Genomic DNA, 18,020 nt, shown 5'->3' on the forward strand with positions numbered 1-18,020 from the left:
AGGAAGCCCGGGCCGAAGGAGCCCTCAGTACCAGCAGATGCTGCATCCCACCCTTGAGAACAGGGAAGGCAGATCCCTCAAATGCCCCATAAGGCAATGGCTTCACCTGTAATGATCTGACCCCATGCCAGAAAAACCAAGGAAGCTTATCCCTCTCTCCAATCCAAACTATAACTTTCTGTCCCTCTAACAATAACTCTGCCAGAAGATAATCTTTTTTCAATTGACTACAAACTAAAATGAGGAAGAGAGGGGCACCTGGGTGGCTCAGTCATTAAGTGTCTGCCTTCAGCTCAGGTCATGATCCCAGGGTCCTGGGATCGAGCCCCGCATCGGGCTCCCTGCTTGGCGGAGAGACTGCTTCTCCCTCTCCCACCCCCTCTGCTTGTGTTCCCTCTCTCACTGTGACTCTCTCTGTCAAATAAATAAAATCTTAAAATAAAATAAAATAAAATGAGGAAGAGAGAGAATTATCTTACCTGTGCCTTAGCCAGAAGGATCTCTAAGCCATTCAGGAACTTTGAGATGGGACTGGAAAGTGGGAAACTACGAATTCTATCCATTACAACCAGCAGCTGCAGAAAATAAATAAAAATAAAAAAACAAAACAAAATCAAGTAAATTAAAAAATAAATTTAATTCAAAGATTAAATTAAGAAAAGAAAAAGAAAAAAAGGAAAAAGATCTAGGTATCTCTGTGGGAATATCATCATCCAAAGTCACAGGGTACTGAAGAGTGACCTGATGAAAGTTTTATGCAAAGTCCCTGCTACACAAGCACCTGTGAAAGCCATGGAGGAAACTTCCAGGACTGTGGATCTAAAATAAACATTTTATCTGCATTACTCTAGAAAAGACACAGAGTTTGGGAAGATTATTATTATTATTATTTTTTTTTAGTAATCTCTACAGCCAATGTGGGGTTCGAACTCACAACCTAGAGATGAAGAGTCACATGCTCTTCTGACTGAGCCAGCCATCTTAACCACTCTCCATTATAAGAATTATTACAAAATTGGCTGAAGACTACAAGTGAGGTCTGAGTTAAAATTGCCAATCTTGAAAAAGCAAGGCCTTTGCTAATATACATAGGTATCTGAATAAACCAAGCAATACAACAGCATTTTAACATGTGGACAGCAAAATCTGACCAACAAATAAAATTAGTAGAATCCCAGACATCATTTATACAACAGCAGTACAAACTGGTATGTCCATCCTGCAGTGAGTAGTGTCCACTGAAGTGGGGTTCTGCGAACCTTTGTTTATATATTGAAATGTACACATGAATGCCTCCTGGAGATGGCAGACCGTATCCTCAGGGCTCGCTCCTCACCAGCTGCCCTACCTGTTCAAGGGCCGGGTGTTCTGGCCAATCCTGCAGCAGCTGAATAACAGCCTCCGAGAAACCTTGAAGCACAGGTTGACAATGCCTTGCTTCTGGGACATTGGGGTGCTGGTAGAAGTCATAGGGCCCATCAGGCTTCACCATCAGATCTGAGATTGCCTCACTAAAGAGAGTGTTATGGGAGAGGGTGCAGGCCAAAAGTTGGCTGCCCAAGAGTTGGTCATTCAGCTCAGCTCCTAGGAAGTTAACAACATCATAGTAAAGTCAGTGAACTCAGTAGGCTAAGCTATCAAGTTACAAAGATGACAAAAACATGCTCAGAAATAATGAACTACTGGAACTAATGAAGATATTTCAACACCATTCATGCCCAAAGCAACATGGGCCTAGAGGACTAGGACCCTAATGTCAAAGGAATATCATCAAATCTGCCAAGCTTCTCAGAAATACAGAGGAACTCATATATTTGGCTGTTATCGAGAAGCTACAGAGTTTGGTTTGATGGATTCAATTTCCTGGTTTTTGTGGCTGTCTTGGTAGGCAGAAAGAAATTTAAAGCCTCCTTCCTAATAGCAAGGAATAACTCATGAGATCATACAGGAAACTGAATCAAGTGAAATTCTATAAGATTAATTTCTGAGTTCCCAGGTTGCTCCCAGGAATATGTGATTTGAAAAGCACCGAAGCTATTAGAGGCAAATTAGAAATAATACTGAGGAACAAAACCATCTAAACTAAGTCCATATCCTTATCTTTTTAATCCCTTCACCCCAAAGTATTCAAATGATAAAAATCCACTACTGCAGAATTTTAAACCAAGTTTTTTGAAGTAGCTTGAGTCTCTTAAGCTAAGGAAACTCCCTCAATAAGGAATTTAGCAAAAAACAGGGAAGTAATGATTTTAATTGTTCCAGAACTAGCAATCACATTTATTCATTTTCATTTTCCAAGAGTATAACAAAAGTGAACTGTCATACCCATCAGAGGGTAGAAGTGTGTCACAAGAGACGCCCCAGTTTGATAGCAGGACAGAAACAGGCCAAGGTAATGCTTTGTCTCGTGTGGCGGCAGAGTCTTTTGGTACCAGAGGGTCCGAGCGAAGTTGAGGCACAGCTGCTGGTGAATCAGCATCACAGCTTGCATGGTGCTCTGGGACAGGAGAGCAGGGTCTGTGGCTGCTCCCTCTTCTTGCCCATCTGAAGTTCCCTTCTTCTCTTCCAGTGTTGGTTCTACCAGAATATCTGCAAAATCCTGTCAATAACATTAGAGCAATTGAACTGCTAAAAATCAAAATCCAGGCCTAAGCCAAAAGAAAGGGGCAAAGATGAAGCATGAACAATCAAGAAAATGAAGTAGTGACTTACATAAAGATGTAGTAAAAAGGATGATTACAAAACCAGTCAAAGGTAACACAGGTGGTATCAAGGGAAATTATTCCCAAACAAACCCTGTTACCAACCACCCAACCTTTTCATGATGTGGGAACTGCTTTCTGAACTCCCGTTCTTCCTCCTCCTCCTCACTCAGGGCTGTCCTGGAGTTCCTGCTTCTGTATCTGTAAAGGCTGTTTTCCTGCTCGGCCTTCTCTTGGGCTATGCGTTCCTGTTCATCCCACTCATTGATAATTTCCTGAAAAGTTACACATTTGGAAGGAAACTTGTTTGTCTTTGCTGAGGTGCTTAAATGAACAAAGCAAAACTTGTTATCTCTTAATTTCTCATGATAACAAAAGTACCATGGTTCAAAAACAAGTAAACGCCAATGTCCAAGAAACTAAATCCCAGGTAATAGAGAGCAAATGAACTTTTCAAACTGTGTTTCTGCAGCAACCCATTTGCTGAATTCCCCCTTGATGTATTGCTACTTTTTCACAGGTGTAGAAACTTGCTACAGTAGAGTTAATGCCACTGGAACTTCCTGTCAGGAGTTAATTATGTTTTGTACTAAGGACAGGCTCTGGGTAGGCAATGTGGGGGCTGTGATTCAGACTGCACTTGGCTAACAACTCAAGCAGCTGGCCCAGAAGTTCAGGAAAGGGAAACGTGGGTTGGGGGCAGGATGGTTGCAGGGCACCAATCAGACAAAACTGGGCTATGCCTTATCAGACACTTCTTAAATCCCTAGTAACTCTAAGATTTTAAGTCCTTAAGTTGGCAAAAACTATAAACAGTACTGATGAGAACTGAGGAAATGAGTATCCACCATTCAGAAAGATAATCTGTATTAAAAACCTAAGTGGTTAATCTTCATCGCAGCAATTCTGCTTTCTAGAATTTGTATCCAAAGACCTAGGTATAAGACTATTTATGGTGATGGTGGTGGTGATGTTTTCTAAGATAGTAAAAAGACTACAAATATTAAGTGTCCAATGATGGGACGCCTGGGTGGCTCAGTTCGTTAAACATCTGCCTTCAGCTCAGGTCATGATCCCAGAGTCCTGGGATTGAGTCCTGCGTCGGGCTCCTTGCTCAGCGGGGAGTCTGCTTCTCCCTCTCCCACTCCTCCTGCTTGTGCTCTCTCTCTCTCCCTCTCTGACAAATAAAATCTTTAAAGAAAAAAAAAATAAGTGTCCAATGATAAGAAATTAGTTAAATGTCTTAGAGCATAGCCATATAATAGAAAACTAGGCAGCCATTCAATATGATGTAGGTAAAGAATACCGTAATTATGGAGGAAAATAATCACTAAATGCTGTTAAGTTTTTTAAAGCGAAGTATAAAACAGAATGGATTTTAACAGTGGTGTGCAGAACTGTAGCAACTTAAAGACCAGTCTCAGAGACCACAGAGGGGACAGAACTGTCCTCAATTAAAGCACACCTTTTATCTATTACATATCGGGAAACTAGTATAAGGCTTTTATTTTAAAAAGAGTTCTGCTAAAAAACAAAAATTTATAAACCACTGGGATAAATGACTTAAATTTATAATGTCATAGACATACATGTACAGATACATGTATACAAATAAACCCAGAATGGGACGCACTAGTATGTTAACAGTTATACAGCTTATTTAAGTGGTAAAATCTAGTAAGTTTCATTTATGTTTATTCTTTTAATTATATAAATTGAGAACAAATTGTTTTCATTGGTAAGAGGAAAACAGATTTTCTTAATAAGCTGATACTATTACCTGGCAAAAACCACCATAAATAAAGTCAAAAGACAAACAATAAACTAGGGGAAAATACTTGCAGTGTGTATCACAGATAAAGAGCTAACTTCACTGATTTTTTTCTAAACTCTTAAAAACTGAGGGACAAAGACCCCCCAAACTGACAGTTGAATAGGAGTCAGAAAGGAAGACACTAGATACCACTGCCCAACCACATGGGTCTTTCTACACAGGGTATTGCTAATGTCCTACAGATGCCCCTCTTGTGCTCCCAGCTCCCTGCAGCAGGAGGCCGGGGCTGGACCCCCAGAAATGGGCTTACCTGGCATACATGTCTGAAGAGCTGCAGGGCCCTCTGGTCCAGCTCTCCCTTGCATAGCACATGGGAGCGCAGGTAAAGGAGGGCATTCATCAGCAGCTGCTCTCGAGTGGGGCAAGGTCTCTGGCCCTTGCCTTCCAGCTCCTTTCCTCCTGAGCGCTTGAGGAGCAACTTCCCAAGGCTTCGAAGAACCTCCTCTGATTTCACTGAGCATAAAGCGTCTGCATGAGCATAGTAAGTGGGGAAGGTGGGGCCCACCGATGGAAAAGCCAACAGGGATGTGGCCAGGGTGCCCAGCCTGTCTGCACAGACCACACTGCCTTGGAATGAAGCGTAGACCTCAGATGCCACCAGCCTCATGCCATGCTGCAACTGCAGGATGGATGCTTGCAGTGGGGCCACAGAGTCTGGATACAGGGCATACTCCTCTGCCAGCCGCTTCCTGAACTGGTGGTGGGATTGCTGCCAGGAAGCTTCCTCCTTCAGAAGGGTCTGGGCCACCTGGGCAGACCGAGGCCCATCCATGTGGAGGGCCTGCAGGAGCCGTGTGAGCAGATCCTGAACAGCAGGGGCCTTGGCAATGCTGGTGACATAGTGGTGGATCTCCTGCACCAGTGACTCGTAGGCAGGCACCTGGGGTCTAAAGGCCTGCTTCTTTGACAGGCTGCAGATTAAGTTCTCCAGATGATCAATTCTTTGGCGAAGTAGTCTAAAGGCAAATTAACACAATATGCAAATTCTGTCAGGTGAAAAACAGCAAATCTAGACTGAGTCTTTAGCTCAGGAAAACAGAATGAAGGCAGATCAGCTACTGAGGAATAATATGAAGAAAATATTGACAATTATAATGTAAATGAATAATACAGAGAGATCATTTATCACATACCACACATGGTGTTAAGCAATGTAGATGCATATTTCATCAAAGTCTAATCACAATTCACTTAAGTAGTCGCTATGATCCTCCTCTTACAGACACGGACTCTGAGGCTCAAAGGCATTAAGTGATCTCCTTAAAGTCTAAAGCCAAAGGACAGGAACCGGACTGGAATGCAGACCTACTACACTACACAATATTTACCAAGACAACAAACCCACACAGTGCACATCATCAGATCCAACTTCTATCATGTTGAAAATAAGTTCTGGTTTCAACCCACCTGGCCCTATGTGAATCCTGCCCCTCCTTTCAGAGTATTAATTTTTCCTGACCATAACCATGGCTTTAGGATCTAATTGCTAATGTAGAGACATGTATTATCACCTCTAACATTGCAATTACACTGCAAAGGTCAACCTCAAAATGTCTTTAAAAAACAAAAACAAAAAAACAGCACAACACAATTACTCTGCTGTTACCTGATGTGAGGATGAGAGTAACGGATAATGACTTCATTTTCCAGGTCTGTTCCAGTCAGTAGCTGGGACGAGAGGTTTCGGGTCTTCCACTCACACTGCAGCTGGTGTAACTAAGAGAAAGGGAAGAAGCTGGTCTGCTGTGCCCAGCTATGACCATGTCCAGGAGGACAATGCCCTGGGGAAGGGCAGAGCAACTGGATGGAAGGAACCTGGGCTCTTGAATGATCCAAGAGCAGGGGTTTTTGCTCCATTAACCTGGATCATTCACCTTAGAGCTATTAGGTAAAAGAAACTATCTTATTCACACCACTGAACTTCTAGGACTCTGCTATAGCAGCTTAGTCTTTACCAACTCATATACTAGTTCCATATTTTGAAGAAGGAAAATTATATCACTATCTTTATGTATTCAGTTCCTCAGTTTGGTTAGAAGTTCAACTATTGAGGAATGCCACTTAATCTAAATTTACTTGATTCTTGAATTTTAGATAACAAACACCCAAACTTTAAAACCTGAGGAATACCATACCATATCTAAAAGAAATTATCCAAGTCCAAATATTCAAAATTTAGTTCAGGTAGAGAGTGTATGGATAGGAGAAATACCACTAGTTCTCTGGCAATGCCTCAGGTGTTTGACTGTTGTGACCTCCGTCTACTGCAGCCTATTGGCAAATGCATCAGAAGCTTAGGAAGGGCCCCTCCAAGTACCTAAGCTTACTTAGAGGAACTCTCAAGGAGGAAAATGCAGTCTTTAGAACACACTCCTGGGATGTCACAGAGCAGCCTATGCAAAATCATCCCTCTGATGCTCTAAGCATCCAAAAAGCAATAAAAGGAGTAATATACTAAGCAAACCCACCCAGTCAGGGATGGAGCTCATGCTCCAAACTCTCACTCCTCCATACCTCTTCCTTAGCATACTTGAGTTTGTATTCTCTCTTCACTGCAGGGTCAAAGCGTGCCTGCGGAAGCCATGTCTGAATCTGGAGCAAGCCAAGGCTCACCCAGAGGCTCCCACGGCGGGCTGGCTCAGGAAGGTCCTGTTTACCATCCCCTTCCCCAAACAAGTGGCGCAGGGAGGTGAGCAAGAGGCATAGCAGCTCTTTGGGCAGAGCCTCCTGCCCAGCCATGTCCCCAAGAGTCTGGCCCACATGCTGGAAGGCCTGGCTGTCCCCGAGCAATAGCTGCTCGCAGTTCTGCATATACTCCTGCCGCCGGGGCTCAGGGAGCAGCTCTGCCAAACCTGCCAGGTGCCGGCACAGCACAAGCCCCTGGAGCTGTGAATCCGTGCGTCTGTAGAGATAAGGAAGCATTTAAGAGTTTGTACTACATCAAACAGCATTCCTTTCTCACACTATCGTTCTCTCAGAAAATGACACGGCAGACTGCACTGCCAATAGCTAAAGGTGAATTTCTCTTCTCAAGTAATCTTACATGCTTTTCCAAGCACCACTCTCTTTATCACAATAAGCTTAAAATTGACAGAGGCACTGGCCAGCTCATAATAGCCTGTCATGGGCTAAAAACTTGCTGATCCAGCCAGAAAATATACTTGCCTTCACCCACCAAAACTAGCTTCTACAGAAACAAGTTCTGACTGAGTTTTCTGCTACATGCTCTGTAGGAAAGACAGACCTTTACAGTCTACGGGTGGCGGGGGGGCAGGGGCATGTAAGAATACCTGAACTCTGCGACTGAAGGCATAGCCATGTTGGTCCAAAGCACCAGGCTGATGTCCCGGAGCTGCAGGGCTCTCTCAACCCACTCTCCCAGGGTGACATGTGAGGAGGACAGGATGGGAAAGCCACTCACATCCCAGGGACTTGCTTTGCAGCTGTTGGTCAAGACTTCAAAGCAGCACTTGGAGAATACAGCTCTACTGAGACTGCCGGGGCCCTGATGGATGAAGAGAGGTCATGTATCTTTTAGAAATTAACTAAAAGGATTTCAACAAGCAGTTGAGCACTGAGCACTTCAGAGGGAAGAAAGAGAGTAAGAGAAGGAGGTCCAGGTTGCTGGACCAGGTAAACCTCAACCAGAGTGCAGACTGGGGTCAGGTGTTCGCAGGCTTTAAAGAAACAGACTCCATTCTTAAAGAATGAGGAGCAATTGGTGCTTTACTACTGCAAGAAAATCCCTCCCACCTGGGCATCAGGAAGACCATTCTTGTAGTAGAGCTAGGGGCACATTGCAGGAAGGAGAAACTTGGGAAGCAGGGAAAAGAGTAAGAAGATAAATGTTAAAGAGTCAGGGACAAAGGGGCACATGGGTAGCGCAGTTGGTTAAGTGTCTGCCGTATGCTCAGGTCATGATACTAGGGTCCTGGGATCGAGCCCCACGTCAGTATCCCTGCTCAGTGAGAGTCTGCTTCTCCCCCTATTTGTGCTCTCTTGCTCATACTCTTTCTCTCTCTCAAATGAATAAAATCTCTTAAAAAAAAAAAGAGTCAGGGACAAAGTTTGTCAAACCTGTGCTCCTTGGACTATTCATCTGAGACACACTAGTAGCTGTCCACAGCGAAGGATTAGGTGGTTAAATACATAAAATGAGAAACACCGTATACTCTGCAACTCTTGGGGAATCCATAAGATTTATCACTAAATGCTCTGAGAAATGTGTTACAATAAAGAAATCAATTTTGAGGGGCACCTGGCTGGGCTCAGTCAGAAGAGTATGTGACTCTTGATCTCAGAGTCATGAGTTGGAGCCCCATATTGGCTATAGAGATTACAAAAAAAAATTTTTTTAATTAAAAATATCAATTTTGATACAGAAAGAGAACAGAAGAGTCCAAAACAAAGCCATGAACATCTGTGGGAATAAGGTATGACAAAGGTGGCATTTCAAATGAGCGTGGAAAGGATGAATTAATAAAACATGGTGTTGTTATACTGCTTTTGGATATACTGTTTGTATAAAATATTTGTATACCTACCTCACAAAACAAGATATCCAGATGTAACTGATGATTTAAATATAAAACAAAACAAACATATACAAGAAAATATGGGCAAATGGTTTTTAACTCTAGGGATAGTGAAGAAAGACTTTTTTTAAAAGCATGACACCAAAGCCAGAAAATAGAAAGGGGCCAGAGTATTCGAAAAGAAAACATTATAAAACTTGAGAGACAAGAGAACAGCAGAAATATATTTCCAACCATATGGTGGATAAAATTTTAATATCCATAATAAAGAGATCTTCAATAAGAAAATGATGATGAATTCAAATTTTGTTTTTTAGCAAATGAGCAATAAACGACTGAATAATGCAGAGAAGGAAACATTATATATATGTGTAAAGATGTTTAATCCCAAAAAAATAATCAGGAGTACAAATTCAAATGAGATTTTAAAAACTGAATAATTGGCAATACTTAAAAATGTTGATAACACCTAGTGTGTCAAGGATATGAAGAAACAGGTTCTTATAGATACAATAAGTGAAATTGTGCTCTAGTCCTAAGTCTTCCTGTGATCATCCAGGACTTTGTGACCTCCCCCTTTACTAGCTCCTAGCATGTTTAAAAAAGTAAACATACCCTGATGTTTATAGCAGCATTATCAACAATAGACAAATTATGGTAACAGCCCAAATGCCATCGACTGATAAATGGATAAATTAGATGTCAGGTGCGTGTGTGTGTGTGTGTGTGTGTGTACACACACACAGGAATATTACTCAGCCATAAAGAAGAATGAAATCTTGCCATTTGCAATGACATGGATGGAGTTAGAGAGTATTATGAGGCGTGTGTGTGTGTGTGTGTGTGTGTGTGTGTACACACAGGAATATTACTCAGCCATAAAGAAGAATGAAATCTTGCCATTTGCAATGACATGGATGGAGCTAGAGAGTATTATGCTAAGTGAAATAAGTCAGAGAAAGACAAATGCCATATAATTTCACTCATATGTGGAATTTACGAAACAAATGAACATGGAGGGGGAAAGAGGCAAAAAAGAAACAGACAAGTATACAGAACAAACTGATGGTTACTGGAGGGAAAGTTGAGGGGGGATGGGTTAAACAGGTGATGGGTATTAAGGACTGCACTTGTGATGAACATCAGGTGTTGTATGTAAGGGATGAATCACTAAATTCTACACCTGAAACTAATATTACTCTGTATGTTAACTAACTGGAATTTTAAAAACTTGGCCGGGGTGGGGGGGTAGTAAAAAACAAAAACCACCTGCCTAGACATTCTGAGAATTGCCATAAATTTCTTTAACTGTGCAGACATTCTGACCAAGGATTAAATTCCAGTTCTTATAACATATCCACAGAAATGCTAGGACAAATAGACAAAGATTTACACAACAGTAGTTGATGCAAGTATGCTTGTTATAGGAAGGGGAGAAATAAAGGCAAGAAATCTCGACATTTATGAATAAGTAATTAAATAAATTCCAGCACATTAGAACAATGGAATACCTTAAAAAGAATAAGCTGGAATGACATGTTTCCATGACCTCTTATGTGAACAAAGAAAGCGATCTTAATTTTGTTTACATATACATTTAATACAAAATATATGTAAACAAGATACAGGGCAAAGAGTGGTTATTTCTACAGAATTCTATCTATGTAAAGTTGATCCTTGAACACAGGGGTTGGGGTGCCAACCCTCCCACGCAATAAAAAAATCCATGTATTTAATGGTTAACTCCCAAAAACTTATGTACAGTACAGAAGAACAAGACACCACAGGTCTTCTCATCCCCAAAGTCAGCAGAGTTGGACCCTCGAGTGGTATCTGCTACTTGCTCCTCCCCAAGAATGCAGAATCTCCTTCCATGTAGAGTCCAGAGAAAGGCAAAGAACCAGGAAAGGCAGAGTACCATTACTCACCTTTCCAGGTCACTGACCCCTGCTGCATGGTTCTAACACAGTTTCTGCTTACAGGAAATGCTGGCAAGCAGTGAGCCAGGGGTCACTATCCCTGTGGTATTAACTGCCTGCCTTGGACTTTCAGCACCATGGACAACACCCCTCCCCGCTGTCCCCCGTCCCCTCGGCCACCAAGAATCCTGCCTAGCGCTTATCCTGTGCCCTGGTGTTTTTCTAGACTCCTCACCTCGGAGAGTCATCATTCTGTGGTCCTCTGCCAACTCTGCCAATGACAGGCCCTGCCACTTCAGTGAAAACCCCCACCCCGCCAGTCCCTTTGTACCTATCTCAGTCAAGACCTCAATGAACCAAACTTTGCACAGGTAGTGGGATAAGGAGTGCCAGAATCAGGTGAGAGACCTGCTGTTCAGCCTTCCCTGCATCTTTCCTCTACCCTCCCTTTGCTTCTAGGCATTTGGCAACTTCTACCTTACTTTTCAATACAATATAAAATACATATTTACTGAGAAAAATCCATGTGTAAGTGACCCCGTGCAGTTCAAACCTTGTGTTGTTCAAGGGTCAACTGTATACACACACACATATACACACGTACATATACATTTCTATAGTGTTAAAATATTTTATAACTAGAAAAAAGGTATTTTTTTTAAAGATTTTTATTTATTTGCCAGAGAGAGAGAGGGAGAGTACAAATGGGGGGAGCAGCAGGCAGAGCAGGCAGAGAGAGTAGGCTCCCCGCTGAGCAAGGAGCCCAAAGTGGGGCTCGATCCCAGGACCCTGGGATCATGACCTGAGCCGAAGGCAGAAGCTTAACCATCTGAGCCATCCAGGCGCCCCGAAAAAAGGTATTTTAATTAGAGAAGTGAAGACTTTTTTTTTATTATTTTAGAGAGAGAGAGAGTATGAGTAGGGGGAGGAGCAGAGGGGGAAAGAATCCCTCAGCAGACTCCGCACTGGGCGTGGAGCCCGATGCAGGGCTCAATCTCACAACCCTGAGATCATGACCTGAGCTGAAACCAAGGGTCAGATGCTCAAACGACTGAGCCACCCAGGCACCCCAAGTGAAGATATTTAACTTTATTTGCTTTAATTCAGAACTTCCCAAATGATTTAAGATAGAATATCTTTTTTGGAGATATACTTATTAACATCCTGCAGAAAATAAAGTATTGCAATCACTTATTTAGTTACTGCTCTGTCCTAGGAATAAATGTTTATTGCTAGATCAAGAAATTTTTTCCACTATCAAACACTTTTGTGATTTTATGTCAACAAACCTTCAATGTGGAGTCCAAAAGGGACTTGGGCATCTCCCTCTGCTGTACACCAGGCAGAGGGCTCCACATTAGCCAGTACTCTGGATTTGTAGTCACAGTACTGCTCCAAAAAGACATAAATGTGGAATTAAATAAGTCAGACCACAATGAAATAATTTCTTCAGTAGACACCTAGAGATAAATAGATAAGAGAATATTTGAGAAAAATTCCATAAATCAAGTTATGAGGTTTCCCTCTTATAAGACTCATCTAAAATTAACATGGGTTTTAAAGATATTAATTCTAATGTCCCTGATTTCCTGCCACCCTGGTCATCTTGGTTAAGCCACTTATCATCTTGTTTATAATTTTATAAAACTGAGATCTGCTTTTTATAAGGCACATGAGGAAATATAAGTGAATCACATGATTATAATATCAGCAAAATAGGTAAGTGAATAAAGGTTGTACTAATGAAGTTATATTAACTGCAGTTTACCACTATTCACATTCAATAGTTATTCTTGGGGGAAAGATTAAAAACACTCTCACACTGTATTTTTGCACAAACAATAAAAATAAGCATATTTCAGACTCATTTAACTGGAAACCAAATACAATGATTCTGTAATAAGAGTTGTGAAATACCCAGATAATTACTGCAAAAAACACTCAAAATTCTCCCCTTTGAAAGTTAATTCAAGTAAGACTGGAGTTTCGGACATAAATAGAACATTCTGCAACCAGTCTGCCGCAGAATGTCTAATTGGCTCATAGTATAGAGGTTTATCTCCCTTTTTACCTTCTGATGGTGCAATAAGAACCAAAGGTCTCGAAGCTCTCGCGGACCAATTGGTGTGTGCTTAAGACAAAATGTGATGTGATGACTTATCTCCTCATCTATCTGGGGTTGCTGATTTTTGCTGGACCTGTTCCACAAATAAAGAGGAAGAAAGGATGGGTTGTGGGCGATCAATAAACTGCTAGAAATCTGCTATGTATGGGAAGATGAACACACAGAATTTACAGTGCATTTATTAAAATACAAACAAGCAATTCTACTGGAAAAACACCTAGTAACTTGTAGAGGTGGAGTGAAAACAAGCAAAGAATCAGTGGCAACAGGCCTCCCTTGGTTTTGGTAACTAGTCCCTTATTTATTTATTTATTTATTTATTTATTTATTTATTTATTTATTTATTTATTTGAGAGAGAGAGAATGAGAGACAGAGAGCACGAGTGGGAAGAGGGTCAGAGGGAAAAGCAGACTCCCTGCCGAGCGGGGAGCCCGATGTGGGACTCGATCCTGGGACTCCAGGATCATGACCTGAGCCGAAGGCAGTCGCTTAACCAACTGAGCCACCCAGGCGCCCGGTAACTAGTCCCCTTTAAGACAAGTCTGTGCTTTGTTTCACAAGTCGGATACATAGAATAACCTAACAAAAAAAAAAGTTCTCCCAAGGAAAAATGGCTTACCTTCTTAGACAAGCCTGTGTCATAAAATCAGCTGTCACTTTGTACTGCCAAAGCATCGCCAGGTACTCCATTGCAGGCCACAACTGAACATTCCTGGTGAGTTGGATTAAGGAGGTAAAGTCTGGTTGGAACAGGGAGGAAGCTTCATTGTGCTTTTTCTCCAGAAAACCAACTGAAATTCCTTTGGCTTTTAGTTCTAAACAATGGGCATTCACAAGATTCTTCAACTCATCTGGACAGAAAGACACATGCAACATTATAGCATAGTGGTCAATAGAACAGGCTCAGATTCCCAACAACTAGTTATGTGACTGTGAGCTTAACCTGAGCATAAGTTTTGTACCTGTGAAATGATGTCATTAATACCTGCACAATTCTGATGACAGAATTAAACAATATATGTAAAGTCCAACTCTATGCCTGACACGTATTTAATGGTAGATATAGTATACAAAAAGTAAAAAAAAGGAAAAGAGAAAAGAAACAAGCAGAAAAAAAGAAAATCTAAGGAAAAAACTTAAAAATTTATTGGCTGTAGAGCAGCAAATACTTCTGCAGCATCTGTCAGCAGGCTAAACTCCAGAGTATATTACCTGGGTTGGCATCTTCCAGAATATTAGCTCTGAGGACCAATCCCCAGGCTCGCAAGAGACTTTTCTTTAAAGTCCATTCAGAAGCAACCACTTGGAGATGATTAATGTCTTCCCACCTTCCACTTTCCCCAAGGGCAGGCATCCGCTCTCTGATGGCAAGCGCTTTGTTAAGGACTTTCAATTGAGAAAAACACTCCACCACCAGCTTGTTCTGAAACAACAAAACCCAGGAGAACCTACTATCAAGGAGAAAGGAGGTTCTTTTTGGCAACCTGTTCAGGTATAAGAAAAAATATGAAACACTTCCACAATGCTTCTAGAAAACATAAGGTTTGTTTACTCCTGTTGCTCTCAGGAGATTTTATAGTAATAAAGTTAAAACTCTACCCAGACTTAATACTCTCCAAGAATAAGCAAAATGTTAACACTTCACAAATCAGTTAATAGTATTGTGAACATTTAGGTTAAGTGTTACTGGCAAGGATGAGTCTAGTTGAATAGCAGTCCCCATGCTCCAGGAGAACTTAAGATGTCAAGTCTTAGTGTTTACGACATGTTTCTAAGTTGTACCTTAAAAGGAAATGGTCGTCCCAGGAACTTCTGCAACTTCTTTATACCAGTGAAGCCACCAGTTGGGCTCCCCAAGCAATTCTGAATATGTTCTGAGACCGTCTGAACCTCTTTGTAATATCTTTAAAGAAGGAGAAAAGGGAAGAGGGAAGTAAGGAAAGGGGGAAATGCTGGATAGTAGAGACATCATTTACATTTTATATTTGATTCACATTCACCAACAGGCAAAGGGAATCAACCAAAGTAAAGCAACAAGTTTCAATTCCAAACCTTTTTTTATCATCATTGGTACTACAGATATTGACATTATTACTCAAAATATGAGTCTTACTTGTTTTCATGGTTCATTAGGAGTTGAGGGATGTGACGGACCAAATGTTTCAAAACCCAGTGCCAGTGAAGGGCAAGCAGGGCCAGGCCTGGGGCATCCACTTTTACTGTGTCAGCCACGGTCCAAAACCGGTCCCGCCACCGCAGAGAATCCAAGATCTAAAAACAAAGTAAACCAAACTACTCACAAGCATTTCTTGGTAAAAGACACAAGACCCAGATTTCAATTGTTAATCAATACTCAACATACACACATAAAAGGTCTAGCATTTGACTGAAATATTTCTAGGGACATTAAAACAGTCAGAGAAGGCACAGATTTTTTTCCTCCAAGCACTTGAAGTTCAGAGCTATTTCCTTAGAGAAAATGGAATTACTGGGTTATATGGTATGTGTACATGTAATGTTATTAGATACCACCAACTTTTCTTACAAAGCAGTTGCGCTATTTTGTATTCCAACCAGCAGTATAGGCGAATTTCGACTGTTCTGTTTCCTTACCAATACTTGCTACTACTGTTAGTGATTTTAATTTTAGCCATTTTGTGGGTGGCACTTCACTGTGGTTTCAATTACACTTCTTTGATAACTAATGATGTTGCAAGTTTTGAAGTTCTTACTAAGCATTCACATATCTTCTGAGAAATATCTATTCAAATTATGTTGCTCATTTAAAAATTTGGGCTGTATTAGTTTATATAATTTATATATATAATATCTATAATATATAATTATAATTTTATATAATACAGCCCATTTTTAAAGTTTCTCCAGTGTTTTCATTTTCTTAGAGATGTCAAGAACAGAAGGTTTTGATTTTGACAAAATTTATCAAATTTTTTCTTTTTTTTTTTTAATATTTTATTTATTTATTTGACAGAGAGACAGCGAGAGGGAACACAAGCAGGGGGAGTGGGAGAGGGAGAAGCAGGCCTCCTGCCGAGCAGAAAGCCCGATGCGGGGCTCGATCCCAGGACCCTGGGATCATGACCCGAGCCGAAGGCAGACGCTTAACAACTGAGCCACCCAGGCGCCCCCCAATTTTTTCTTTTATGAAGAATCCTCTGGAATCTTTGCCTATCCTCAGGTTATGAAGATTTTCTCCCATGTTTTCTTACAGACAGTTCATAGTTTTAGCTTTTATATTTAGATTTATGATCCATTTTAAGGTAATTTTTCTATATAATGTAAGACAGGGGTGAAGGCTCATTTTTTAACTTTATTATATGAACTTTATTGTACTTGTTCCATCACCATTTGTTGAATATACTGGTTTTCCCCATTAAATTACCTTTGCATATTTAGAAGAAGAAAAAAAAAATCAATTGACCCTATGAGGATCTATTTCTGAATTCCTTTTGGTTTCACTGGTCTACGTGTCTATCCTTGTGATAATACCTACTGTTTTCACTAAAGCAGGTTTGTATTGCAAATCAGGTGAGTCTCTAACATTGCTCTTCTAAAATGTATTTTTATAGCAAAGTGGTCTCAAGATTTCTTGAGTGATTTTTCTCAGAGAGATAAAAGCTATTTTCATAATATCAAATTATTTACCTTTTTTCACTATGTTGACATTTGCACTGATAGTACCAATAAAAGAGGTGGGATGGGTGGGATGGACAAACTGTGACTGGGTATCTGGCAAACACTATATTGAAAATGAAGTGAATCTGCCAGTTCAAGAAAAGCAATTGAGTATTTGTTGTCAAAGATAAAATTCAAGCTTTCAAGCGAAACCCAGAACTTTGAAAAACCAAGACCTTTACAAATTCCCAATACTTCAAGATTTTTCTGATGAGGTTTGTGATAGTTTTTTTTTTTTAAAGATTTTTTTTTTTAAGATTTTTTTTTATTTATTTATTCATTTGAGACACAGAGATACAGAGAGAGAGAGAGAGCATGAGCAGTGGGAGAGGCAGAGGGAGAGGGAGAAGCAGACTCCCGGCCGAGCCAGGAGCCCGATGTGGGGCTCGATCCCAGGACCCCGGGATCACGACCTGAGCCGAAGGCAGACGCTTAACCATCTGAGCCACCCAGGCACCCCGATAGTTTTTCATCAGTGTGACTCTGTTGACACTGAAGAATGATTTATCAACATTTGGAAGATCTGATAATTCGGTGAACAATAATTTCCAAATTACCAAAGCATGAGCTAAATTCCTACAAGAGTAAAAAGTAAAAGTCCATCCAAAGTGCAAGCTAGATGAATGGATTTTGATGCATGACAAGTTTGGTGTATTTTTTCAGATTCCACATTACAAGTAATCTTTAGAAAACTATCACTTGTCAAGTTGTGGTACAGTATCAAAGAAAATTATTCACAGTTATATGAAATGGTTATGAAGACATAAGGTTGGAAAAGGGAGGAGTAGAACTATATAAATAGAGACCTAAACAACATAATGTAAGATGAATGCAAAGATTCCATTTTCTTCTGTTAATCCATACATTAAAAAGACTTGAAGAAATGTAAAAATAGTTGCACTTTTCATTAATTTGTTTTGAAAAACAGTTGATTCTCATTAAAAATGTTATTCCTGTTAACATTCAATGGATTTGCTATTGTGTGTTTTAAGCAAATTAATATTTTTTGTATTCTCAGATTTATTTCCTAATATAGTAAATATGTATAGATGTGACTATAAAATCTTTGATAAACTTTTTAGACTCAAGACTCCTTTAGGGTCTTAAAAGTTAAGACCTACTATTCTTGTTTATTGAAATTACTAGAATAATCCAGATTCAAAATTCAAGGATGTCTAAGAAGACTTAAGTGGATTAAAATATAAATT

The 18,020-nt window shown here is 40.5% G+C and overlaps 1 protein-coding gene across 3 annotated transcripts in view; it reads right to left on the reverse strand.

The window, feature by feature from the left end:
• The window catches only part of MDN1 (midasin AAA ATPase 1), a 158,771-nt gene that overhangs the window by 38,088 nt on the left and 102,663 nt on the right, over positions 1-18,020 (reverse strand). For all 3 annotated transcript variants that reach the window (XR_014147804.1, XM_081828637.1, XM_081828638.1), the window contains exons 54-67: positions 15,230-15,387; positions 14,899-15,019; positions 14,329-14,539; positions 13,736-13,967; positions 13,062-13,188; positions 12,280-12,450; positions 7,827-8,041; positions 7,051-7,438; positions 6,143-6,252; positions 4,787-5,492; positions 2,816-2,977; positions 2,326-2,599; positions 1,349-1,584; positions 480-575 (exon numbers count right to left, since the gene is read on the reverse strand). Coding sequence is in view for 2 of the 3 variants with exons in the window: in XM_081828637.1 (XP_081684763.1) it covers positions 480-575; positions 1,349-1,584; positions 2,326-2,599; positions 2,816-2,977; positions 4,787-5,492; positions 6,143-6,252; positions 7,051-7,438; positions 7,827-8,041; positions 12,280-12,450; positions 13,062-13,188; positions 13,736-13,967; positions 14,329-14,539; positions 14,899-15,019; positions 15,230-15,387 (3,207 nt within the window). In the remaining variant the exon portion in view is untranslated. The remainder of the gene's footprint in view (positions 1-479; positions 576-1,348; positions 1,585-2,325; positions 2,600-2,815; positions 2,978-4,786; positions 5,493-6,142; positions 6,253-7,050; positions 7,439-7,826; positions 8,042-12,279; positions 12,451-13,061; positions 13,189-13,735; positions 13,968-14,328; positions 14,540-14,898; positions 15,020-15,229; positions 15,388-18,020) is intronic.

Source organism: Leptonychotes weddellii, chromosome 8, assembly GCF_054177405.1.
Source record: "Leptonychotes weddellii isolate Sample4059 chromosome 8, ASM5417740v2, whole genome shotgun sequence".
In the NCBI taxonomy this organism is placed as follows: domain Eukaryota; kingdom Metazoa; phylum Chordata; class Mammalia; order Carnivora; family Phocidae; genus Leptonychotes; species Leptonychotes weddellii.